The sequence below is a fragment of the Felis catus genome, chromosome A3 (assembly GCF_018350175.1).
Source record: "Felis catus isolate Fca126 chromosome A3, F.catus_Fca126_mat1.0, whole genome shotgun sequence".
NCBI classification, from domain to species: domain Eukaryota; kingdom Metazoa; phylum Chordata; class Mammalia; order Carnivora; family Felidae; genus Felis; species Felis catus.
Window position 1 is genome coordinate 14,458,947 of NC_058370.1, and position 27,493 is coordinate 14,486,439.

Here is a 27,493-nt window from a genome sequence, read left to right on the forward strand (position 1 = left end):
ATGCGGGAATGGAACAGGGGTAACCGTGGATTGTGCGGAGTGGCACAGAGGCGCATGCTCTGGAGCCGGATCGCCTGGGTTCGAGTTCTGTCTCTACCTCGGCAACCCTGGGCAAGTCACCCGACTCAGTTGTCCCCTCAGTAGAGCGGAGAACGTAGTGCCTGCCTCTCAGTGACGGTGGGATGGAAGGAGTTAACGTGTGTGAATTGCTCGGCAGAGCGCATGGGCAACAGTGAGCACCTCGGTCGGTTGTTGCTAGTGCTCCTTTTACTTGGGAGTCCCTTAAATGCTTAAAGAAAAGAGGTTAAAATTAGAATTCTTGTCTAGACTGGTTCGTTTGTGCGCGACAACATTACCCTGAGACTGAATGACTTCGGTCACAGCTTTATGTGCACGGCCGAATCGATGTCCTTTTGCAACCTCCCCTCAAAAGTGGGGGATAGGAATAGTATTTCTCATTGAATGAGTTCATACATGGAAAGTGCTGGAACTTATTAAACACTCAAAGCTGTTGGTGGTTTCGGTTGTCATTGTTCCTGTCACTCTTTTGCATCAGACGACTTTGTGTGTCCCATCAATGCTGGACCATTATGATGTTCTCTTTTCTTTCCTTTTAGTGCCCTTGTCAGGATGACTCAGTAACAGGGTTACCCTGGCCTCACACCATGAATTGGGAAGTGTTCTCTCTCTCTATTCTCTGGAAGCACTTGTGTAAGATGTGTGTTACTTACTTGCCAAAAGTTGGGGAGAATTACCGTTGAAGCCAGCAAGCCTTAGAGGTTTTTTTGCAGGAAGGTTTTTAATAATCGATTCCATTTCTTTAACAGATACTGAAACGTTCAGCTTTTCTCTCTCTTTTTCTGATGGTTGGAGACGTTGTGTTTTCCGAGGAGCTTTTCTGTTTCTTCGAAGTTATCACATTTATTGATATAAAGTTGTTCGTACCATCCATTTATTATCCTTTGGAAACTGTGAGATTAGATCAGCTTATGAGCGTGGGGCCCCGTGATGGGATTACAGCCTTTGGGAAAAAAAGTGAGCTTTCTGCCTGCACACAGCAAGTATGGACCAGGTGAGGACACAATGAGAAGACGCCCATCTGGGAGGAGAGCTGTCACCAGAACCCAAATCTGCTGGCACCTTGACCTTAGATCTTCTAGCTTTCAGGATTGCGGGAAAGAAATGCCTGTTGCCTGAGTCGCTCAGTCCATGGTATTTGGTTATTTCAACCCCATGGTACATAAAACAAGATAGACGTGGCCTGTCTTCCTGAGCCAGCAGCAAAATTTGACAGAAAATAATTGTATACTTAAAAAAACAGTTGCATTATGGAACATGGGACCAAACATGGGTTGAAGAACGTCAAGTTTGCAACGGCATGTGATCCAGATTCCTGGGGTGTGGCGGCGGGGGGGGGGGGGGGGGGGGGCGGGGCAGGGCGTGGTGGTTTGCACGGATGTTCTGCCTAGAAGCTCACAGCAGCGTCCTGGAGCATAGGCACAGCTCTCGATATCTGATTGCCAAATTGTCATGAGTTTGGCCAGCCGGTTGTGAAACATAGATATTGTTTAAAATGGAATTATACGAACTTGTGATTCAATATATTAAAACAGAGGTAATAGATATGCAAAGCTCACCACTTCCTGGTTATTTTACTCTCACCTGTGGTCTTAGGATTACCTATATCTGCTTTATTTACATCAGTATGTGTGGAGGAAATGTTACGTAGCGATGCGATATCGCTGGGCTCATTCCAACGCTGTGTTCAGTGATGTCTCTTGATAGCTTGAAATCAACCACGTGGGGGTATTTACACTGTAGAAGTTGACAAACACCCCAAATCAGGGCTTAGCTTTTTGTTTTGTGGCTTGTCTGGATTTAAGAGAGTGATGGAAAGTGGTCAAAGTGCAGATCAAACTTAACAATGTGTTGCGGTCACAGCGGTTACATGGTGAATACCCCATCCCGGCAAGAGGAGGGAATATTCTTCCAGTATTTGAAAACTCTCACTTGATTCAGTGAAGAAGTGACTCGCGTCATTGGTGAATGAGTGAATTCCTGACATACTTCATTGTTTCCCTCTTGTCTTAATTATTAATGTAAATAAAGACATAAGCTGACGTTCATAGTAGAACCAAATTCATTGGTCAACGAATGAGTGACTTCTCAGCTGAATTGAATAGTAACCAAGCACTTTTACACACACACGCGCACACACACACAGACACACAGAAAGAGCTTTGCAGAGCGCCAGTTGTTCAACATTTACCATCATACCTGTGCTCCAGAGAGACTTGGTGAGCAGAGTCTGTGAGGGTCATTTGAGTTTGAGAAGAACCAGCCGTAGGGGACCGTTCCATGATTGGCGGGGTCACATTTGCTGGCTAAAGGGCAGTGACTATGCCTCACTCATTTTCCTGGCCTCAACTCCCGGTTCAGTCGTTGAGAAAACAGGATGCATCTTTGAGGTACAGAAGTGGATTGTGGGTATATCTCACAAGTCTTCCCCGGCTCAGTAAATGACAACTGCTGAGATCAACAATTGGAATCGCTCCTGGTTCCTCTCTTTGCCTTACACCTCCTAACAGATTCTCCACACAGCTGTCAGGCTCTTCCTTGGAAACAGACCCAGAATTTGACCACTTCTCACAACCTCCACTGCCCTCCCCCCCCGAGACCCTGGTCACTAGTAATTTTTGCTTGGATGATTGCCAAAGACATCAGTCCTTCTGATCCTGCCCTTGCCTCTCTGTTAGATGGATTAACTCATCCTAGTGTCTGCACGTAGCTGATGCCTGGCCTGTGTGGCCGAGGGTATGTTCTGTTCAGCTGGTGCCTGTTGAGATGGAATACAGGTCAATGTCCTGTGGACTCTGAATGAAGTCAACCAAACCCACTGGGAGTGAGAAATAAGGAGCATAAAATGTCACCAGACAGCACCAAATTCAAGAAATAGTCTGGGTTTACTGGAACATGCAAGGTCATTGCCTTGAGAGAACATAAGAAAGCAAGGTCAGGACAGTAAGTAGTTTTATTCAACAGTGACCATGTGAATAATAAGACACTCTTTATGATGGATCCTATGGGATACTGATGCATCAGAAGTGAAGGCATTGTCATTACTGCACTCTTGTTTCTAGAACATTTCCATCACCCCAGAAGGTGCCCTTGTACTCCTTTGCAGCTCTCCTTCCCCCCCCCCCCCCGCCCCCCCACAACACCTCCTGCCTGAGCCCTGACAACTGCTGATCTATTTTGTTCCGGATCTTTAATATTACATTGTCAACTTGTCATAGGTTCTAATATTCAGCTGGTAACAGTTGGGGGTACTTGGTTAAGAGCGATGACTCTGGGGGCACCTGGGTGGCTCAGTCGGTTGAGCGTCCACCTTTGGCTCAGGTCATGATCTCGCAGTCCTTGAGTTCGAGCCCCGCGTCGGGCTCTGTGCTGACAGCTCGGAGCCTGGAGCCTGCTTCGGATTCTGTGTCTCCCTCTCTCTCTGCCCCTTCCCCGCTCATGTTCCGTGTCTCTCTGTCTCTCAAAAATAAGTAAACATTAAAAGAAAATTAAAAAAAAAAAAAAGAGCGATGACTCTGGAGGCCAACTGCCTTGTTCTGCACAATCATCACCTTGCTCGTGACCTCCTTGCATCTCTGCTTCCTGACCCATAAAATGGGGATGCTTACTCCTCTGGGATTTTGTGAGGATTAAACAGTTCCTGGTACTTAACAGCCCAATAAATGTCGCTTCTTCTTATTACTGTTTGCAGAGTGTGTGTTATGTGTTGGTCATTGTGCTAAGTGTCATGTAACGGATGTGCCAGCGGCCACTGCTGCACTCTCCACATCTCCCCAGCACTTACCAGTCTGCACGTGCCCGTACCCTCTTACTGAACCTGAGATGCTCTGCATGAGTGCGTTCTCTCTCTCCAATGCTGGAGAGTTAATGCTCCCAGGAGCAGCCTTCAACCAGTGACGGCCAGGAGTTGGCAGGTGAAAAGCCAGCTTCCTTGCCTCCCAGGAGGACAGCTCTGAAGCATGAGCTACATTCTCTCCCAGGGTCCCCCATCAGGACTGAGCCCCAACTGCCCACAGGGTTAATCTTCTCATTAATACACTGTCTGTACTGGCTTCCTTCTGTTTCACTTCCCTGTTGCCTTTACAGAACTTTCTGGGATCCTCTACCAACTAAACTGTGTTCAGTCTCATGCTCATCTCGGCGTCTACTTCTGAAACAACGGAGTGTTTTGTTTAATCCTCAACAGTCCTGTAAAATGGACAGATGTCGCTTCCCCCTTGCACACTTGAGCAAAATGGGGCTCAGGTGATGTTATCTGTTCAAGGCCAAAGCTCTGGGCACTCACGCTCTCCACAGCCTCCCTGAGGAACATGCTCTGATGGGCGCTGCCCCAGGACCTCTTCCCGCCCTGCCGCCTGGGGCTCCGCTGACCCCTCCTGAACTACATCTCCCCCTTGCAGGAAGGCCGCTGCCTGTTTGTCATCCTGCTCATGGCGGTGTACTGGTGCACGGAGGCCCTGCCCCTCTCGGTGACAGCCCTGTTGCCCATCATCCTCTTCCCCTTCTTGGGCATCCTGCCCTCCAACAAGGTCTGCCCCCAGTACTTCCTGGACACCAACTTCCTCTTCCTCAGCGGTCTGATCATGGCCAGTGCCATTGAGGAGTGGAACCTGCACCGGAGAATCGCCCTCAAGGTCCTGATGCTCGTTGGGGTCCAGCCAACCAGGTAAGAGGGACCGCATCCCTTGGAGCCCAAACCCACCCTTCCTGGTCTGGTCCGGTCACCCAGGTCAACAGCTCATCATGTCCCACCTGCCATTGACTCATTCAATCCCCGGATGTTTTGCAAGTCAGACACAGTGCTGGGCTCCTGGGTGGCTCTCAGAAGTGCATGAGAATCACCTGGGGAGGCCACCTGAAATGCATACCCCAGGCCCCACCTGGGGGGATTCGTGTCCAATAGTTTTAGAGAGGACCATTTTAGCAGCGTGACTCGGGCCACTGGGGGCTGAATCCTACCTTTCCTGCTCTGGGAAATGACTTTACTCCTCTCTCTTTGCCTGTAAAGTGAAGGTATAATAGCTTAGACCTGTAAGAGTGCAGTAAATCCTGGCCGATATCATCCTACTTTGCTATTTAATAGCCCAGATGCCAAGGCTGGTGGGGAACGGGGGACAAGATGGCCTTGGAGAGATAGGGTGGCAGAGCCCATTTCTGCAGGGCCTCAGGCTCCCTGGCTAGGATTTGAACTTTTGTTCTAAGAGAAATTAAACGACCTTTAAGTAGGGTTTCAGGGGTGCCTGGGTGGCTCAGTCGGTTAAGCGTCCAGCTTTGGCTCAGATCATGATCTCGCTGTCCATGAGTTCGAGCCCCGCATCGGGCTCTGTGCTGACAGCTCGGAGCCTGGAGCCTGTTTCAGATTCTGTGTCTCCCTCTTTGTCTGCCCCTCCCCTGCTCCTGTTCTGTCTCTCTCGCTCTCAAAAAAATAAATAAATAAACATGAAAAAAATTTTTTTTAATTTTTTTTTTTAACATTTATTTATTTTTGAGACAGAGAGAGACAGAGCATGAACGGGGGAGGGGCAGAGAGAGAGGGAGACACAGAATCAGAAGCAGGCTCCAGGCTCTGAGCCATCAGCCCAGAGCCTGACGCGGGGCTCGAACTCACGGACCGCAAGATCATGACCTGAGCCGAAGTCGGACGCTTAACTGACTGAGCCACCCAGGCGCCCCAAAAAAATTTTTTTAAATAGGGTTTCACTGTTCTTTTTTTTTTCTTTGCAATTTGTTGCATCTTAAAGATCCCTTGCTAGAATGTTTTTAAATGTCTAAAGCACACAACACATAGAATGGAAAAAAACAACAACCACAGCAAAAATGCAGTCATCCAAGTAGATTTTTAAAAACACACATATCTGTGGGGCACCTGGGTGGCTCAGTCGGTTGGACATCCGACTTTGGCTCAGGTCATGATCTCTCAGTTGATGAGTTCGAGCCCCGCATCGGGCTCTGTGCTGACAGCTCGGAGCCTGGAGCCTGCTTCGGAATCTGTGTCTCCCTCTCTCTCTGCCCCTCCCCCGCTCATGCTCTGTCTCTGTCTCAAAAATAAATAAACATTAAAAAATTTAATAAAAAAAACCCACACACATTTATGATATAGTCCCATATGCACTCCTTTACAGTAAATGATAAGATCTAGCGACTGACCTAATAACAACTACAATAACTCCCTCTAGTCCCAGTGTCCGTGATATTCCAAGATGTTCGCGACTATTACGGCATGATATGAAAATATCTGTGATCTTAATTGGCGACCGAGTCCCAGGCACTTCTGCTCCTATTGAACTTTGTTGCCTTTGTCTATCCCCAAAGGAAATACTTGATTTCTATTAGATATTAATACAATAGAGATGCACCTCCCCCTCATTTCTATCCTGAATTTTATCCACACTGGTCATGAATCTCTGCTTTAAAGAGTTCTAAGGTGGGGAATGACATGACTAGATTTGCATGAAAAAAACCACGCACAATTCCTCTAGGCTGCCTCGTGGAGACTGGATGAGTGAGTGAGACGCTGGATGCAGCCTCGTTAGGAGACTGTTCTGGGCGTCCAGACGAGACAGGGTGATGGCTTGGACTGGGGTGATGGCAGTGGAGATGAGCTTTGGAAGCTCTTTGGTTGATAAAGCAGCCGGGGGTAATGGTTAGGGAGAGGAAGGTTCTACGTAACTCCTAGGTTTCTGGTGTCGACTGTGTGTCCAGCACTCTGCCCGACTCTGTAACTGTGTTTCCTCAAGTCTGTGGGAGAGAGTCTAGCTGTAGAAGTGATCCCAAGAAGTGATTTCGTTTCAGAACAACGAAAAACAGCGTGACGCTAGTCCAGAAATAGATTTTGAAATGCCGCATAACATTCTAGAAGAAATCTCAATTGGTGGAGGAAGGAAAGGATTATTCAGTAAACGGTGAAGGTCGGAATAACGGGCTTATCCTTTGAACAAAAAGAAACTACTTAGATCTTGCTTCGTACTATCCATCTAAACAAATTCCAGGTCGATTAAGGGTTCAATGTAAAGCGCAAAGATCATGGAAGTCGGATTCCTGTGGGTGGGAGGGGCCAAGCAGTGGCAGGCAGGCAGGGGGTCAGGGCCTGTCTGGGTGTGCTGGTGAGTTCAGGGGAGTCTGAGGCGGTGCCTGGTAGGAATGGGAGGGGAACCGGGAGAGGAGGCTGGCAAAGGTGGTTTGAGGGGGTACGGTGGATGGTCTTGGGGGCGAACCAAGGCAATTTTATTCTGTAATGGAAGCCATCAAGGACTGGAGGACAAAGGGGAGAAAATTTCGGGGCTGGGTGTCTTTGGACTATTTTGCCTGGGGGACCCACGGCCAGGTGAATCCGTGGCCACGTGGAATCCGTTTCCTTAGACCTGAGATAAGGCTGGCGAGTGGATCTGGTCCCCACTCGGTCGCCTGGCTTGTCCCCTCTGGGCCTTGGCGAAACGAGTGGCTGGATTCCTCAAGGTGGCAAAGTGGGACCAGAGGACCTCCTGGGCCCCCGTTCTGGATGCGTCTCTAACTCCCTCTGTCCCCAGGCTCATCCTGGGGATGATGGTGACCACCTCCTTCCTGTCCATGTGGCTAAGCAACACCGCCTCCACTGCCATGATGCTGCCCATCGCCAGCGCCGTCCTGAAAAGTCTCTTTGGCCAGGAGACTCGGAAGGACCTCGGCCAGCAGAGTGAAGAGAACGCAGGTGAGGCTGTGGAAAGGCACCGGGGCAGCCCCCCGACCCAGCACGCAAGAGTGGGAGCAGGGCGTCCAAAAGTTGCAGGGGAAGGTGAAGCAAACGCACTTGCTGAGCATATATTATGCACCGAGTGTTTACATAATAATAGTAACTGACAGCGAAGTCAAACCTTGACACCTTTGTTTCTTTCTTGAATTGCATTCACTGAGTGCCTACTGTGTACCCAGTGACGAGTTCAACACTTTGCCTACACTGTCTCTTTTACCTCTCAAAACAACCTTATGAAGTAGGTACTATACTTACGCCTGGCTTCAGAGCATTTGAAGAGATGCTCAGCACCGCTAATCCCCAGAGAAATGCAATGTGCACAGACCCTGTAACCCGGCGGTTTTGCTCCTGGATGCACACGCCAGAGGAGTTCCGACGCAGGTCCACGAGGGGACAGTTGGGACGGGGCTCACTGCCTCGTACTCTGTGGTGGGGTGACTTGGTAGCCACGTGAACACAATCACCAATAAAGGGGAAGGTGAAGTGCGTGCTCTTGAGCCCCATGCTGCTTTTAGGAGCAAAGAATTCGCTCTAGAAACGGATCTCACAGAACACAGTTGGGATTGAAAGAAGCCAGAATGAGAGACAGGAGACAATGCCATTATGTAAATTAAAACTTCACGCAAGGGGCCACTTTGCAAGAACATAAGCAGATGAGAGACTACAGATTCAACACATCAGCACGGTTGCTCTGGGAAGGATGGGAGTGGGAAATGAGAACCAAAGGGACTAAATAAAGAGGTAAATAGGGACGCCTGGGTGGCTCCGTCGGTTAAGCATCCGACTTCGGCTCACGTCATGATCTCACAGTTCGTGAGTTCGAGCCCCGTGTCGGGCTCTGTGCTGACAGCTCAGAGCCTGGAGCCCGCTTCCGATTCTGGTCTCTCTCTCTCTCTCTCTGCCCCTCCTCTGCTTGTGCTTGCTCTCTCTCTCTGTGTCTCAGAAATAAACATTAAAAAAAGAAAAAAAACGAATAAAAAGAACAAAAGAAATAAAACGAAAGAACGGCCTTGTACAATAAGCAGTGAGGATGGGATGTGATTCACTCCAATGCTGGAAACTGTGTTCTTAAGAAAATACAAGTAGCTGCTGCATTCTTAGATGACTAACCGAGGGCTCAGAGAGGGGAAGTGACTTCCCCAGGACACAGCAGATGAATGGCCGAGCCCAGCCTTGCACCCCGGCAGTCCGGTTCCAGAATGTGCTATCTTACCCATGGGACCAGCTGCATCTGTGAGAATGCAGGTAACTGTCTACCTGCAAGTGGCTTGAAAAATAACGGTTTGTTTTCCTCAAATATCAAGAAGTCAGGTGGAGTGCCTGGGTGGCTCAGTCAAGATGATTTTGGCTCAGGTCATGATCCCAGGGTCGTGGGTCAGGCTCCCTGCTCAGAGTGGAGTCTGCTTGGGATTCTCTCTCTCTCTCCCTCTGCCCTTCTCCCCCACTCACTCTTTCTCTCTTTCTCTAAAATAAAGAAGGAAGTCAGAGAGAGGCAATTCCAGGATTGATTCAGAGACACAAAGATGCCAGGACTTTTCACTGGCATCTCTGTGATTCCCTTGATCTTTCCCTCCCAGTTGCAGCAGCTGCCCTCTTCTGTCTGCTTTAAAATATCTTCCTTTTTGGGGCGCCTGGGTGGCTCAGTCGGTTAAGCGGCGGACTTCGGCTCAGGTCATGATCTCTCGGTCCGTGAGTTCGAGCCCCGCGTCGGGCTCTGTGCTGACAGCTCAGAGCCTGGAGCCTGTTTCAGATTCTGTGTCTCCCTCTCTCTGACCCTCCCCTGTTCATGCACTGTCTCTCCCTGTCCCAAAAATAAATAAAACGTTAAAAAAATTTTTTTTTAAATAAAAAATGAATAAAATGTCTTCCTTTTCATTTACATAAATGCAGTTTAAAAGGAAGCTTTAAACCAGTTCATGTGTGGACAGAAATCTCTAGTTCATCCCCAATATTGAGTCTGTCTTTGCTCTGTTAGTGATAGAACCCCCCACATGGGCACGTGGCTTTGGAGAGAAAAAGCTCAATTTCCTGGTTGCCCTTGCAATGAGGCGTGGTCACGTGACAAAGTTTGACCAATGGTATGCGAGCAGGATGGTGCCTGCAGCTCCCGGGTCCTGCCCTTCCTGCCCTCCACTCCTGCTGGCTGGAATGGGACCTGACCTCGAGATGGGGTGGGAGGTGCCACCTGGGAAGCCACATGTTGAGTGACAGATGGGGGAGCTTGGGATCATTTTTCCCGGACAACACAACCAACGCCGATCGTGAACCCCTGGGCTCTGAGTGCTAGTTGTATATTTTTTGAATACGTGTTAAAATTAATATATGTGTTAATAATCTAAACAGTGATCCGTGTACCATCTAAGTTCATCTCGTTTCCTGTGGTATGAGTCTCTGCCTCTGATGCAGTGAGGGGTTTTGTTTATTTTATTTCCACATCGGCCCTGCGAGCTAGGAACGATGAGAAGTACCTTCCAGGTGAGGTTCAGAGAGGTGAGGTGACAGGTCCAGAATCAACCACACTGTTGGTAAAGCAGCAGAGCCGGGATCTCTGCAAGGTCAAAATCTTCCAGGTGGAAAGGAAGAGATGTTCTACAACAAGAGTCAGAAAACTTACTGCTGGGGCGCCTCGGTGGCTCAGTGGGTTGGGTCCGACCTCCGCTCACAGTCCGTGAGTTCCAGCCCCGCGTCGGGCTCTGTGCTGACAGCTCGGAGCCTGGAGCCCACTGCGGATTCTGTGTCTCCCTCCCTCTCTCTCTCTCTCTCTCTGCCCCTGCCCTGCTTGCACTCTGTCTCTCTCTCTCTCTCTGTCTCAAAAATAAATAAAAAAATTTTTTTAATGTTTTAAATACATTTTTAGAAAAAGAAAACTTACTCTGTAAGCGTCCAGATAGTAAATATTTCAGGCTTTGCTGGCCACACCATCACTACTGCTCAAAGTCTGTCCTTGCAGAGAGAAAGCCTCCACAGGCAATATGTAAATAAGCGGGTGTGGCTGGGTTCCACTGAGATTTTATTTATGGTTGCCGAAATTACAATTTTGTGTAATTTTTACGTCACGAAGTATTAGGCTTCTGCTGACTTTCTCCAGGCGCCTGGGTGGCTCAGTCAGTTAAGCGTCCGGCTTCGGCTCAGGTCATGATCTCACGGTCCGTGGGTTCGAGCCCCGCGTCGGGCTCTGTGCGGACAGCTTAGAGCCTGGAGCCTGCTTCGGATTCTGTGTCTCTCTCTCTCTCTCTCTCCCTCTCTGCCCCTCCCCTGTGCACGCTCTCTCTCAGTCTCTCAAAAATAAGTTAACGTTAAAAAAAATTTTTTTTTTAATGTAAAAACCATTCTCAATTGGCAGGCAGCGGGCCAGAGTCAACCCACGGGCCATAGTCTGCTCACTTCCACGGCTTCATCGGTTTTCGGACTGTTTCCCTTGGGCGTTGGGCTTCAAGAGAACTGCCTCACGGTCACCCTGGAATGGTGACTCGGCTCCTTCTCCGACTTCTACCCCACTTCCTCTGTTTTATACGCTGGGCTTCCGAGGAACGATCGCAGATGTTTCCTGAGCACTTACTCCAGGCCAGGGTTCTTGGGGGCCTTACATCTGAATGACGTAGAACCAGCATTGACTCCATTTAGCAGATTGGCAACCGAGGAAGCAATTTAAGAAAAGAGGCTAGAGTAGCCTCCAAGGTCACACAGCTGCACAACAGGGGCTCTGGTATTTTGAATCTTGGCTGGCTGACTTCAGAGCTTGGACTCTTAACCTCTGCTAGTCTGTCTTGTACACGAGATTTTTTTTTTCCCCCAAGAGTTTAGTGGCCAGGAAAAAAAAAAAAAAAAAGAGAGCCATTTCCTTTGTTATAAAGATGGAAAAATCTGAGATCCAGGAAGGGGAAAGGACTTGCCTACAGTCACACACAGTGTTGGGTGCAAGACGAAATCCAGAATCTTCTCCCATATGCTGTAGGATGTCAGGAGGTAGGAGACCCTGGGAAGCAGGGGCAGATAACTACTTTCACAAGTGGTAGGATCAGAGAGCAGGACTGATTAATGATCAGCCCTGAGTCCTAAAGGAAAGCTAATTCCAGTGCAAAGAGAGATGTTCCCTTCCACCCAGTCTCTGTGCCCTGTCCTGGTGGCAGGCCATGAGTGAGGACAGCGGAGGAGGGAGTGGAGACTGTTAGTGGGCCAGGACGGGGGGGAGCAGGCTCCTGGGGGACCTAGGTCCATGAGGGACACCCAGAGCAACCACAGAGATGATAATATGAACTCTCATTTCTTGAAGACCCACCAGCCAGACGTGGTGCTTAATTTTTCATACTCGTTAGCTCATTTTATAACAGTACCAAGAGGTAGGTGAGCCCCATTTTACAGAGGAGGACACTGGGGTTCAGGGAGGCAAAATGATTTGCCCAAAGCAGCGTGGTTAGTTAGTTGCTGAGCTCTGTCTGAATCTAGAATCTACGATTGTAAAAGACGAGGCTGGCTTACCATCCTTCAAGATAACGTCATTCAAAAAGCAATGTTTTAGGCTAGGTTAAGCACTGCCCTCCTCCTTCACTCCTCATTCACGCGGCCAGAAGCAGGGGGGGCCCTTTCCGAGGCCCTTTTCTCACCTGTGAAATGAGGACACCTCCCATTTCGTACATATCGTTGGGAAGCTGGCATGAGATCCGAGAGCCTGGCGCACAGGATGTGGTTGATACATGGCGGTTGTATAAAAATCACTAAGATTTCCAGGAATAGGGGAGGAGCAGGTGATACGACCCTACCCCTTGGTGCACCTTTAAGTTTCCTTGAACCTCTAGTGGAGAGGGATTTGTTTGTTACCCGTCTCCTCCACGGACCCCGAGCCCCATGGCGGCTTGCGTCAGTCTTTCCCGTTGCCGTGAACAACCTACACGGGTAGAGTGTTGTTCACCCAGAACGCTGTTTGGCACGTAGTAGGGGTTCAACAATTGTGTGGCGTTAATGGATAAATGAATGAACGGATCAGTTACGTCACTGTTCTTTTTAAGCTTTTATTTACTTATTTTGAGAGAAAGAGAGGGTGCAGGGGAGGGGCAGAGAGAGAGGCGGAGAGAGAGAATCCCAAGCAGGCTCTACACCGTCAGCGCAGAGCCCAGCATGGGACTCGATCCCACAAACCGTGAGATCATGACCTGAGCTGAAATCAAGAGTCGGACGCTTAACCGACTGAGCCACCGGGTGCCCCAATCACATCACTGTTCCAAACCTCAGTGGGTTTGGAACCTCCTCCATAAAATGGGGTATGAATACTTATTACCCAGACTGTTGCAAGTGTTAAATGAATTAATGGATGTCAACCTGCCCAAGCTTGGGGGGCTTTGATACAAGATACCGAATTTGATACGAGAACTCTTTCCCGAATATCCCAGGCTTCAAGAACATGCTATCCACACACAGTTGGCCGTGCCAGGTGAGACCTACTAAGAGCCAGGTGGGCGCTGTTGGAGATGGAGCGAGATTCAAGAGGTGGGGGATCAGCGGTCCTGGGAACAAGCCTGACTCTGCCACTGACCCACTGGGTCATCATGATCCAGGCTGTAAGCCGCCTCTCCGGGCCTCAGTTTCCCCAGATGAAAGGAGGACGGGAGAAACGGCCTAGCTCTCCCAGGCTCTTCTGAGGCTGCTGCAAGATTGCAAATGGGAAAGTTCTTTGGGTCCCTCAGGGATTGGTGTTATTTCGGCAAGACCTCTCGTAAGCTCCAAGCTCCTAACCGGCCAGCCATTTTGGAGACTTGGCCCCCACTGGCCGATTTGCGCATGGTCACCTGGATCACTGTGGTCACAGGAGGCACGGGGGTGCACCCTGGGTAAATAGTTAAGAACATTCAGCATCTTGGTTTTTCGTGGTGTGTGTGTGTGTGTGTGTGTGTGTGTGTGTGTGTGTGTTTTCACCTGCATCCTCGTGGGCTTTATTATCATCATGCTTATGAGGAAAATGATGCTCGGCATATAAGTTTTTCATCTTGCTGACTTGTATAAAGAGGTAAAACTCCTTCCTTATCTCGTGCGCTATACTGATGATTGCTGTTTACTGTTGTACCTGCACAGCTTTCTTTCTCTGCCTTGCCAGTAGCAGGTACGGTCTCATATTGGGGCCCCCCAGCTCAGTTGCTGGTGGCCACCAGCTTCCGTAGATGAGTGACAGGGGCCAGGTGGGGACTGTAGCAGACTGCCTGCGAGCACAGGCCCCTCGGAGGGTGTGGGCAGCCTCTGGAGGCCACAGTCTCCCCCACCTATAACTTGGGGTGAGGGTTTTCAATGCTGGCCGCACAGAAGAATCAACTGCTGAGCTTTTAAAAAATACCGAAGCCCAGGTTCCTCTCCCAAGCTGCTAAACCAGAGCTTCTAGGGTGGGGCCTGGACACTTCTAGGAAATTCTGCCATTCCTCAAGGGTGCCCAGAGCTGCCTTGGGTTGTGCCTGAGACGTTAGCGAGCTCTGCTGAGGTCTAGATGCCGTGGGACAGCTGCGGTCCCAACCCAGGTAGGAAGTGAAGGGTACAGAGGAAGGTAGAGGTGAGTCGGGGCTGGGGGGTTACGGGGTCCGAGTTCTTCATGTCTGGCCTTGCCCTGGGGAGCGACTTTGCCCACGATCGTAGGTGTCCTATTAACGGCCCTGACTTCCTGCTTCCATGCCCTGGCCTCTGGCCCCGCTCATCATAGGAGCCTTGGAACCCTCATCCCCGTGGCCCAGGGTGAGCCGATCTGCATTCAGCCTTTGGACCTCCTCCCACAGATCCCACTCCCTGTAAATACCAACAGGGACGAAACAGCCCAGCACGGAGAGGGGAAGGGACTTCTTCCCCAAGCCACATAGGGAAAGAGCTGGGGCTGGAGTCCAGACCCTTCCTCCCAAACACACATCTGCAGTTAAACAGCTGGAGTTTATTCTGGTTGTCCCAGTGAGAGAGAGCACAAGCCACCAGCAGCCGTGATGGCCTCCGTCAGACGCGTTACAAAAGACCTCTCATGGGCTGTGGGCTTTGGCTGGGGGATTCGTGGGCGTCTAAGGAACCTTGCTCTAGATTGAATGACATCAGGAGTCGGGGGCCATTCTACAGGTAAAGAAGTAGCAGCCATCGCTTCGGCAAGAGAGGGTGTGCTTGGCATTTTGTGGCGGCAAGTGGCTTTGTGCTGTGACAAGATTGTGCGGTGTCCTTGCTCTGTCTCACTTCATCAAGTCTCAGAGAGCGACTCTGTCTGACGTTGGCAAAGTGTAAGATGATTTAGCTCCAACAAGAGAACACATGGCAAATCTGGGCCAGACCAGTTCTGGACGTCAGGGGCCGCTTTCTTATTCTTTCTCAAGAGTAACCCACATTTACTAAATCCTTGCTAGGGCTCAGATTCCTGTTAAATTCTTTCAGTTGGGATCTGGTCAACTTTGGCTCACTACATCTAGCCCACCTCCTGGTTTTTTTTTTTTTTTTTTTTTTTTTTTTTTTTTTTAATGCAACCTATGAACCGAGCATAGTTTTTATATGTTTAAATGGTTGAATAAATGAAAAGAATATTTTGTGACATGTGACAATCGTATGATCTTCAGATTTCGGCGTCCAAAACTAAAGGTTTAGCCACACATACTCATTTATGGATTGTCTGTGGCCATTTCATGGCAGAGTTGAGTACGACAGAGACGTATGGGCCCCCCAAAACTAAGATATTTACTATCTGGTCCTTTACGGAAGAAATGTGCCAATCCCTGCTTTATTTGTTTATTTTTGTGTTTATTTATTTTTGAGAGAGAGAGAGAAACAGGGTATGAGCAGGGGAGGGGCAGAGAGAGAGAGAGAGAGGGAGACACAGCATCTGAAGCAGGCTCCAGGCTCCAAGCTGTCAACACAGAGCCCATTGTGGGGCTCGAACCCACGAGCCATGAGATCATGACCTGAGCTGAAAGCAAACGTTTAACTGAGCCACCCAGGCGCCCCACCAATCCCTGCTTTAAATGGTGTCTTAGTCCATTCAGTCTGCTCAAACAAAAATACCGTGGATTGGGTATTTATTTCTCATAGTTCTGGAAGCTGGGAAGTCCAAGATCAAGGTGCCAGCAAATTTGTTGTCTGGTGAGAGACTGTTTTTTGATTCGTAGACGGCCGTCTTCTCTGTGTCTACACACGATGGAAGAGGCAAGGGAACTCTATGGGGCATCTGTTGCAAGGGCACTAATCCCATTCGTGAGGATTCTGTGCTTGTTACGTAATCACCTCCTAAGGGCCCCACCTCCTAGTACCATCTCAGCGGGGGTCAGGTTTCAACATATGAGGCTGGGGGAGATGCAGACATTCAGTCTATAGCAAATGGGTCAGCTCCTTAATCCTCTTGACAACTCTAGAATTATTACTTCCATTTTATGAATTAAAGAACTGAGGTACAGCGAGACTAAGAGATTTTTCCAAACCCAGGTTTCTCAACTTCAGCACCGTGATGTTTTGGGTGGGATGATTCTTTGGGGGGGGGGCTGACTTGTGCATAGGAGGACGTTTAGCAACGTTCCTGGCCTCCACCCACTAAATGCCAGTAACACCCCCACACCCCCACTCCCACTCCCAGTTACGATAGCTAAAAATGTCTCCAGACGTTGCCCAGTGTCTCTCAGAGGCAGAATCGGCCCCAGTTGGGAACCACTGCTGTAAGCTTGCATCGTAAGTGATGGATCTGTGATCTGAACCCAGAACCTGTGTGTTCGGCTCTCCGTCACACCCTCAATGCCCAGGGACAGGTTCTCTTGTTCTTGGTGATGGTTTCAGCTACAAAAAATCTTAATCCCTGCAATTGTTCTTGTCTCCAAAACACTATTGAAGGCTTCCAGGGAGACTGACCTATTAGGCAAGGGGTATCTTTAAAAGGAAGTCAGATCCTGTCCTGACTCCCCTTTGCTCAAACACTCCCCTGGCTCTGCTCACATCTGACTCGGCGTAAACGCCGAAGTCCTTACTGTGAGCCCCAAGACGTCCGCGTGACCCAGCCCACCTCCTGCCCCCGCTCGCTCACCCCCGCTCCCTCCGTCACCTCACCTCCTGCCACCCTCTCCTTTACTTAGGCCCCTCCAGCCCCAGCCCCACTGCTCTCCCTTCTCAACATACCAGATACATTCTCACCTCAGGGCCTTTGCACTTGCTGCTACTGTTGCCTAGAATCCTCTTCCCACGGCTCTTCCTGTGACTGGCTCCATTTTTTTTTTTTTTTTCCTCTTGGCTCCTTTTATCCTTGAGGTCTCAAATCAGCTGCCATCAGCTCATGGTGTCTTCTCAGTTGACTTGGTCACAGCCGCCCACCTGCTCCTCTCCCGACTCGGCAATCACTCTCCATCACACCACCCACTTTCTCCTACATCCCTACCTGAGATGGTCTTTCTTCATTGCTTGTCTGTCTCCCCTTCTGGAATATAACCTTCCTGGGAGCCGGGAGCTTGTTCTACATTATTCACCGTGTACTGCAAGCTCATAGCCAATAGCACATAGTAGGTGCTCAACAAATACTGAATGAATGAATGCATGCATGTATGGGAGAGCAGGGTGACTGACCCATTACTTAGAGCTAGTCTTTCGTAAACATCCCATTGCCAATGGCAGCTCAGGGGAGTCCGGAGCTGAGTTACCGGTCGTCTAGAGGACTTGCAGCGTAACCCCCGTCCACAGGCCCAGGACTATCTCCGAATAGGAATAGGTGGGACGGAAGGATGGAATGTCAGGTGCCTTTTTGAAAAGTTCAATTAATGGTGTAGGAGGGGAACCCGAAGAAGCCCTTTCCGCTGACGACGCGAGAATAGGAACACTCCTATCCACTCACCACATTCCACTAAAGACGTCCTGTTCTTCCCTCCCAGCTGCTGTGCGGAGAAACGGGCTGCACGCGGTGCCCACGGAGGTGCAGTTTCTTGCTGGCACGGAAGAGTGAGTTCCCGGTGCACTCGATAGAGGACCCAGTGCTTGATCCGAGGAGATGATGACCAAGAATTCAGTGTTGCAAGCAATCCTCCCCCAGCCCCCACTTTCTCCAAATGACCTAGTGCCCAAGTTTCTACCATTCATCCCTTTGGCTTAGGCCAAAAAAAAAAAAAAAAACCCAAACAAACAAAAACCAGTGCAAATGTGGACGGCAAGGGAAGGGGAGCACATGAGGTCCCTAGAGGTCTGGTGCGGTGGCGCATCGGAGAGGAGGGGCCAGCCGAGCGGGAGCACGCGGCTCCGAGACGGTCAAGGAGGAGAAACACGCAGACAGGGGTCAAGAGGCTCTAAAGGCAAAAGTATCCTAAGAGACGATCACAATCCTCACAGCTGTGTGACTAAGGAAGCCTCTCCGCCTCGATGGCACGTTTAGTGTCCGATGTCCTTTGTATTTGGCAGTGTGCTTAAGAGCTTGGGGTTTGGGAGCCCTGCAGACCTGACTCTGGATCTGGTTCTGCGGCTCGCCGGGCCGTGTGATCGGCACAAGTCCGTCCGGTTGGTTTCATCCACCAACTGGGCGTGACATTGGTACCCACCTGGGAGGGCTGTTTTGAGATGAAATCAGCTAACGTCGATCAAGTAGGTCGCCAGGCCCTACGGGCACAGGTAGCGCTTGTTGTTAATGGCATTGTTCCCTTGGTTTGTTGGCGGTGAAACGGCAGGAAGTAAAGTCGCCTGCTCAAGGCATTGCTTGGCACCAGTCAGGTCTGTTGTATGCATCCAACAAATATTTATAGACAGCTGAACAACACCAGGCACCACCGGAGATGCAGCAACAGGCAAAAATCCAGCCCTTGTGGGGTTTACGTACCAGGGACAAGACACACACATATGAGTGGAATTCATAGTATGTCAGATGGTTGGTGAGAGCTATGCAGGGGAACAAAGCAGGAGAGAAGGCCGGGGGGAGGGTGGCCTGCGGGGCGTGAAAAGGCAGCTTTAAAACAGGTGGTCAGAAGGTGACACTTAAGCAAACACCTGTAGGAGGTGAGGGTCATGGGGGCCCCATGGGAAGAGCGGTCTCAGCGGAGGGGCCGGCAGGTGCAAAGGTCCTGAGAGTCCAAAGCGGCCAGGAAGCCAGTGTGGCTGGTGGAGTGGATGGCAGCAGTTGGGGTCCGAGAGATCACTTGTGTGGTGGTGGAGAGGCAGACCGTGAGGGACGTCCTAGGCTAATGATGTAGCCTTGACTTTGAACGAGAGGGGAGCCAATGGAGGCTTTCGGCAGAGGAGAGACATGATCTGATTGTCTGATTGTCTTATTCTGTGGCCTCTGCTCCTCCCTGGCACCATATCCGGGGGCTTTGAGTCCAGCTTTGAGATGTGGTTTCTGTGAGTGGCCCAGCCACTCACTAATATGTGCAACCTAGGAATCTGTGTGGGCCATCTGCCCATGCAGAGCTTGTGCTGAATCTATGGGAAAAGACTCAGTCCTCATTCTTCTAGAACTCTGTGTCCACTGAATGAACACCCCATCCATCGGATGGGGGCTCCATATCCATTGGAGTGGAAGTCCCCTTCTGGGCCTTAGTTTCCCCAACTGAACAAAGAAGTGCTTGCACGAGGTGAACCCTAAGGCCCCTTCGGCTCTCATTCTCATCGTGAGGCTGAGTCTGGTCCCCTAGGCCTGGGGACCCACAGTGCCTGCCAGGACTTTCACCCTGAGAAGTCAGGCCATGACATCAGTCTCCAGCCGCCTCTTGTCTTCCTTCCTTTTAGACCCCAAATCACATTCCAGTTGCCTTCCAGATAAGGGGCTTCTCATTAGCAATTAAGGCCAGAAGATATTTGAAGTATCTTTGATTCCTTAAAAAAAAAAAAAAAAAAAATTGATCTGTTATAGAGGGACAATTGTTAATGTCATTCATTTAGAAAAATTTTATAATTGCACAATGAAGAAGAATACTCTTTTTTTTAATGTTTATTTATTTTGGGGAGACAGAGAGAGACAGAGTGTGAGCAGGGGAGGGGCAGAGAGAGAGGGAGACACAGAATCCGAAGCAGGCTCCAGGCTCCGAGCTGTCAGCACAGAGCCTGACGTGGGGCTCGAACTCATAAGCCGTGAGATCATGACCTGAGCCGAAGTCAGATGCTTAACCGACTGAGCCACCGAGGCGCCCTGAAAAAGAATACTCTTAGACAAAAAGAAAGACGTACCCAGCATCTCGGTCCCAAAGACAGATTAAAACAGTTAGGGGAATACTATTCTAGACTATTTCTGGATGCCTCTCTATGTACATAAATGCATTTTTTAAATAAAAACGTTGATAATGCTGTATATGCTCTTATGTAACCTGCTGTCTCACTTAATGGAACGTGGTCAGCATCTTTTCACCTCAATAAATTGGTGGCAACGCCATTATCTTTTAATTATATAATTAACAATTCTTAAATTCATTCTTTCCCAATCCTCTTAACTGCACCAGAAAAACAACCCAGAAAATATAAAGAATAAAGGAGGGAAAAAATTCCATAATTTCACGCCCAAGAAAGGCACCTTAAAAATAACTTTGTGTATACCATTCTAAATTTTTCTTAATACTCACGTATTCATCAGATATATGAATATTTTTAAAATAAATTAAGCAGTTACGTACCCTTTTTGACTTTATATAATGGACATATTTTATCCTAATAAACATCCGTCTAGATCATGTGGGGGGTTTTTTGTTTTCGTTTTTGAGAGAAAGAGAGAGCACTAGCAGGGGAGAGGGGCAGAGGGGGAGAGAGAGAATCTCGAGCAGGCTCCACAGTGACGTGGGGCTCGATCTCACGATCCGGGATCATGACCTGAGCCGAAATCAAGGGTCGGACGCTCTACCGACTGAGCCACCCAGGTGCCCCTAGCTCATCATTTTTAATAGCTGTGTTGGTGTTCCATCCAGAAAGAGGATCATTTTGATCTATCGAATCCCCTTTGGATGGAGATTAGGGTTGTTTGTCATGTAAACTATATTTAGTGCCGTGGTGAACTCATACCCACGCCCGAGGCACCTGCCCAATTATTTCTTTGGGATTAATTCTGAAAGTAGAACGTTTGAGCTGAAGGCTTGCACGTCTTTAGAGGTTTTCCATGCCTGTGCCAAGCTGCCTTCTAGAAAGACCACTTAGTTCTCCCAACCCAAGCGATGCTTCCCCGCCCCCCCCCCCCCCAGAAGGCCAGAAATTCTGAAACGTGTTCTGAATGGCTTCTCTTTGGGTTTGTTTAAAGCAAAGACTGCCCTGAGGCGGAGGCTCCCTTGGACTGCAAGAAGGAGGGGGAATACCACAGGAACATCTGGAAGGGTTTCCTTATCTCCATTCCCTACTCAGCCAGCATTGGGGGCACTGCCACCCTCACGGGCACGGCCCCCAACCTCATCCTGCTTGGCCAGCTCAAAAGGTAAAGGCAGGTGCTCCACGGGGCACGGGGGTCTCTGCTCCTCCCACCCCTCCTCCTCTCCTTCACTCAACATTCGGGGAAATATGTACCGAATGCCTTCTATGGGCCAGGCTCTGGGACCCAGCAGTGCACATGCCCAGAGAAGGCCCCGCGCTGGGGAACTTCCATTTTGATGGTGGAGACAAGCAATAAAGGAAAAGGCAGCTGGATACATATGCAACGGTGTGATAAGTTATGGAATCAAATAAAGCGGGAGACGGGTGCAGAAGGGACAGGAGTGGGTGCTATTTTACAGAGGCTGGTCAGGGATGTCCTGCCTCTATAGCAAGGTGACATCTGGGACCTAGAAGTTATGTGAGCACAGGAAGGAGGAACATTCCAGACAGGGATAACCAGCGTGGTCAAAGGTGAAAGGCACAAAGACCAGGAGCGCAGAAGGCAGAGGGGAGGGAGTGTGGGGGGACAGAAGGTGAGTTGTTAGGACCCCAGCTTTTGCTGCCAGTGAGATGGGGAGCCCAGTGCAAAGCTGAGAGCGAAGGAACGACATGATGTGACATCGGCTTTGAAAAACCAACCCCGGGGCACCTGGGTGGCTCAGTCAGTTGGGCGTCCGACTTCGGCTCAGGTCGTGATCTCACGGCTGGTGGGTTCGAGCCCCACGTCGGGCTCTGTGCTGACAGCTCAGAACCTGGAGCCTGCTTCGGATTCTGTGTCTCCCTCTCTCTCTGCCCCTCCCCTGTTCATCCTCTGTCTCTGTCTCAAGAATAAATAAACATAGGGGCACCTGGGTGGCTCAGTCGGTTGAGTGTCCGACTTCAGCTCAGGTCATGATCTCACGGCTGGTGGGTTCGAGCCCCATGTCGGGTTCTGTGCTGACAGCTCAGAGGCTGGAGCCTGCTTCCGATTCTGTGTCCCTCTCTCCCTGCCCCTCCCCTGCTCATGCTCTGTCTCTGTCTCAAAAATAAATAAAAACATTTAAAAAAATTTTTGTTTAAAAACCAACCCCACTGGAGGCGTTGGGCTGTGGCCATGGCTGTGGCCGTAAGGTCCCAGGAGAAGCTCTGCAACCAGGCCCCCGGGCCAGCAGTGGAGCGAGCCCTGCCAGGAGCTAGTCTCCCCATTGCCGGAGCTGTTCCAAGAGTGGCTGGGTGGCCGTCTGTCAGGGCGGGAGAATAAAAGAGAAGGATTCTCAGATGGCATATGACTTGTCAACTCCACGATCCCAAGCCCCTGGGTTTGAAGATGTAAGCAATCCCAGGTATTGCCAGATTCCGTCCCTACGATGTTCAGATTCCAGGATCTGAGAGGCGAGGATTCTAAGATCCCTCTGCAAAGGGAGGGAACATCAGACGTTCACTTAGTCCACGTGAACGCAAGTGTAAGCATTTGGCAAACACACACAACAGACGTATTTAATATTCAACATGGCCCCAAATGCGGGCCAGCTCCCTTACCCGGTACTCAGTCCAAGAATCATGGACCTCCTGAGATGATGGGGGAAGGCCGGCTGTGATGGTCTTCCTGAGAGGAGGTTTGCTATCCCTTCCCATCAAAGTGGTTTTCGTGGGAAATTCCGAGCACACCTGTCTTTTAACCTCCTAAGCCAATTTTCTTTCATTTGGAGAGAGACCGAGCGAGTGCGAGTGGGGGAGGGCAGAGAGAGAGGGAGAGAGAGAACCCCAGGCAGGCTCCACGCGGTCAGCAAGGAGCCCAACACGGGGCTCGAACCCACGACACCGCGAGAGCACGACCTGAGCCCAAACCAAGAGTCAGGCGCTTAACCGACTGAGCCGCCTACGGGCCCCCCGGAGCCGATTTTAAAACCTTAACTTTCCACTATATTCTCAGGTCCTGAAACCTTTTGATTTTGAAAGCTGGTGATAGAAACCAGTGATTCTCAGCCATGGGTGCATATCAGAGTCACCCTCCCGGGCTGCCTGGGTCTCTGTTGCAGAGATTCGGATTCAGGAGGTGTGGGATGAGGGTAGGGCTCAGCACTTCCCCAACTGACTCAGCCCGCTGCACGACTTCGGTTGTCTTTTCATCTTTGAGCAGGCCTGGCCGTGCCTCGTGGGTTTTGGTTTGTGGCTTTGTTTTGTTTTGTTTTTAAGGACTGCAAAACGGAAAGCCAAGATGGTCCTGCTTGCCACGTGGGGACAAGCTGAGTTGGGCCCTTTAGTGCCCTCAGTTAGAAGGAAGTACCAGCAAAAGGGCGTATGGGCTGGGAGGACAAAGCTGGAGCGCATCCCTGGGCTGGGCAGGAAAGATGTGGGCTCTGGGGCCTTCCGGGGCAGATGCTGAGTTGCGGGGTAGGGGGGAGCAGGGCAGGGAGGGGCCGTTGCTGTCAGAGGGTTTTCAGGCTGCCTGCCCACCCTGATACGAGCAGGACTTTGTTCCAACTTGAAAAGAGATTAAGGGAAAAAATGCTGGAGGCAGAAGTAAAAATATCAAATGTGAAGGATTTGGGGTAAATTACTTGTAAATCACATGCAAATCATACACAGCGTTTGACTGCATAAGCTTGGACCTTCTGGTCTGGCGGGAGAGGATTTAAAATGAATGCCAAATCATGCGGGGTTCTAATTCTCTAGCCAGGAGCGTGGGGAGGTGGGGGAATGGTTGCCCTGAGTGTCGCCCTTGGCCTTCGCTGCCCAAGTACATTTTATTACTTTACCCTGATTATATAGGTACATTGCAGAACACTCAGGAAATGTAGGGGGAGAAAACTGAAATGCGTTCAATCGCCCTGGTAATATTAAACGTACTGTTGCTTATTATGTATAAACTCCCATGCTCTCGCTGAGAAATCGCTGCGCGTATATACGCCGTGTGCATCCGCGAGGCTGACCTTGGCCGGCTCTCACCTCCCCTGTTTCTCCAGTTTCTTCCCACAGTGCGATGTGGTGAATTTCGGCTCCTGGTTCATTTTTGCGTTCCCTCTCATGCTGCTGTTCCTGCTGGCGGGCTGGCTGTGGATCTCCTTCCTGTATGCGGGAATGACCTTGAGGTACCCTCATGCCCACCGTGAGCTTTGAGCCCGACCGAAGTCCCCGCTTCCTTCTCGTTGGGGAGACAGCGGTCTTCTCGAGTCTGGTTTCCTCCCGTGTAAACGAAGGATCGTCACTAATCTCATGTCACCTTCTCCCAGGGTGACTGTCGCAGAGACCTCACCTCCCGGGGATATGAGGATTATGGGTAGTGTGAGCTGCCTGCTAGGCCCAGACCCTCAGTTAATGGCCCCCGTCGTCGGCAATTTACGGTTGGCGTCCTCCTTTAAGCACTCCCATTTTATGGGGCCCTGGGGCAGGAGCTGATTTGGGGTGGCACAGGGCATTAACTAACATCGACTCATATAGTGCGGAAAAAGAATCCCTTTGCCAACTCCCATAGAGGGAAGCAAGCGTCTCTTGGGTGATGAGGACACCGTCCTATCTAACATTCCCAAACCAGCTTTTTAAACAAAGAACGAGTGTCAGTTCCAGAGACGTAAGCCAGCAATGGTATCTGGCAGAATGTAATGATTGCCCTGCTTTCGTGTGTTTATTTTTATGATTACGTTTTTCTAACAAGTGATTCTTGTTTTCCTTTGATGGGAGCGATATAGAATGTTCTGTTTACATACATAATTAAAGACTGCAATGATGAATCTATTTGGAGGAAGGTATTAAGCAAATATGAGCCAAAGGCTCCGATCATGGCGTTCCTTGACCCAGACGCCATCCGGAACTCCCCCCTAACAGAGACTCGGGGTTCAAAGCCTGCATTCGCCCGGAGAAGCAAGTCCTGACTTTGGACTCAGATGGACCAGAGTTCAAGTCACACTTCCGTGTGACCTTGAGCAATTTTGTAAACCTCCCCGAGCTTTTCATTTCTTCACTTGTGGATTAAGGCTAAAAATTAGCTACAGCAAAAGTACAGGCTGGATGAGGGAGGGTGTGTAGACTGCCCAGGACCGAGCCTGAAATAGAGCCCTTTTTTCCGGTCGACTTGTTTTCATCTAACAGACACCTGCAGGACGCAGCCACAAGAGGCCATGATGGAGGAAATGCAGTGTTCAGTGACAGGTGTTTCTGGGTAACAGAGAAGTTTCAGGTCAATGACGTGACAACATCTTCACTCGGCAAATATCTGCTGAGTACCCACTATGTGCCTGCTAGGGTTGTAGGTATTGAGCGTGGAGCAGTGGACAGGGCAGAGACCATCCCTGCCCTCGGGGGGCTTGCACTCAAGGTGGAGAAGACAGACAGGGAGCAGCCAAAGGCAGCAGGAATGCCAGTCCTAAGTGCCATGAAGGAAAAGACCGTGACATATGAAGGTGCACCCTGGAGGGCTCTCACCTAACGGGGAGGTCAGGAGAGCCTTCTTGGGGAAGGGACTTTTTTTTTAATGTCTATTTCTTTTTAAGAGAGAGAGAGAGCATGAGAGGGGGAGGGCAGAGAGAGAGAGAGAGAGAGAGAGACAGACAGACAGAGACAGAATCCGAAGCAGGCTCCAGGCTCTGGGCAGTCAGCACAGAGCCCAACGCAGGGCTCAAACTCATGAACCGCGAGATCATGACCTGAGCCAAAGTTGGACGCTCAATGGACTGAGCCACCCAGGCGCCCCAAGAAAATTTTCATGTAGATGAATTTCTCAATCCTTCTCATGTGGCTCCTGAATTTTCAATTACGGTTAGAAAGATTTCCCCATTTAGGAGTTGTAAAAAAACAAACAAATAAACAAAAAACTCATGTTTTTCATTTAGTTTTAGTTTTTTTTTTTTTTTTTTACATGAACTCTTTGATCTGTTTGGGTTTATTCTTAGGGTGCAATGTGAGGTTTGGATCCAACTTCATTTTTTGTTCCAGATGGCCGCCCAGGTGTCCAACGCTGTTTATTCATTGGCACACGAAAGTTTTTAAAATTTCATAGTCTGATCTATCTGTCTTCGGTTGCTTGAGCTTTTGGTGTTATCTCTAAAAAATAGTTGAAGTTGAAATCGAAGGCCAGAAAAATTTCCCCCTGTGTTTTCTTCTAAGAATTGTATACCCCTAGCTTTTATATTTAGGTCTGATCCCTTTTGAGTTATTTCTTTTTTTAATATGATATGAGATAAGGGTCCACATCTACTCTTTTTCCTGTGGCTATGTACTTGTCCTGGCATCATTTGTGAAAAGACTACTCTTTCCCCACTGAATGGTCATGGTACCCTTGCCAGAAGCCAGTTAAGCATGGAAGTACGGGTTTATTTCCACACTTCCACTTCTATCCCATTGATCCGTATGTCCAGCACCACTGACTGAATAGTTCACGGTTCTACACCAGTCTGAGAGACCAGCTTTGTCGTAGACGCAAATCCCCAATCTATTTCTGGGCCTTCCTGTTTGTTCCATTGGTTTATTCATGTGACTGTTTGACCCCCTACAAAATCGGAAGCCTGGGAGTCCTCTGATCACATTCACTTTTTTAGAAGACCATCCAGGCTGTAGGTGGGAAGGACAGATTTTGGAAAGGCTTCCCCAGGGGCAGGAAGGCCACTCCCAGAGGCAGCCAGTGCTGTCTCCGGAACAGAGAGAACGAGGCTTGGCCGGGGCGTGGTGGGGTCGTTGACAAGTTAGTCGTACCTTTGCAGCGGCCGTTCCTAACCTCCCTGCTCTCTGTTCCAGGGGCTGGAGGAGGAAGAAGAAGTCCGAGATCAAGACGGATGCAGAAGATAGAGCTCGAGCAGTGATTCGGGAAGAATTCCAGAACCTGGGGCCCATTAAGTGCGTGGTGTGGGGGTTCCTGGCGTGGGGAGAGAGCCCAGTGTAGACTTCGCTTTCAGGAGAGTTACCTCCTGGCTTGACCACTGGATCCCTAGGGGCTGAGTCCCGGGAGGGAGGGAGGTCTCAGGACGATGGCCCGGGAGCCTAGAGGTGGAGAGTAGGAGGGTGGTTTACACAGTCAGCCTCTTGCCCTGGTGCTGTGCAAACACTCTGAGGACCAGGAAGCCCCTCGGCGTGTAGTTGGGGTGGGGATCTGCTGCCCTGTCCTGGCTAAAGCACCCTTCCCTTCCGGCACACGGGGTACCCCCTGCCTCGGGCAGCTGCCGGGACCTTTTTCAATGCATGTTTCCCATGTGGTGAAAACGCCTAGGAGTCAGGGGGCCTGCACCCAAGACTGGCTCTGCCGCCTACTTCCTGTGTAGCCTTGGGCAAGGCACTAACCCGCTCTGGGCCCTGCTCCCCAGTCTGTGAGATGAGCACCTTGGGTAGATGTTTGCTCGGACGTTGGGGGATTGTCTGTGTCTGCCCCTGTCCATGTCTGTCTGCCCCCTCTGTGCATGTAGTTATCTAACTTCCTCTGCGTGTGTGACTGCTTCC

The 27,493-nt window shown here is 50.0% G+C and overlaps 1 protein-coding gene across 2 annotated transcripts in view; it reads left to right on the forward strand.

The window, feature by feature from the left end:
* SLC13A3 (solute carrier family 13 member 3) overlaps positions 1–27,493 on the forward strand; it is a 74,720-nt gene that overhangs the window by 23,325 nt on the left and 23,902 nt on the right. For both annotated transcript variants that reach the window (XM_023251160.2, XM_023251161.2), the window contains exons 2-7: positions 4,479–4,744; positions 7,605–7,765; positions 17,653–17,719; positions 20,982–21,152; positions 24,034–24,159; positions 26,798–26,896. In XM_023251160.2, the coding sequence (XP_023106928.1) occupies positions 4,479–4,744; positions 7,605–7,765; positions 17,653–17,719; positions 20,982–21,152; positions 24,034–24,159; positions 26,798–26,896 (890 nt within the window). The remainder of the gene's footprint in view (positions 1–4,478; positions 4,745–7,604; positions 7,766–17,652; positions 17,720–20,981; positions 21,153–24,033; positions 24,160–26,797; positions 26,897–27,493) is intronic.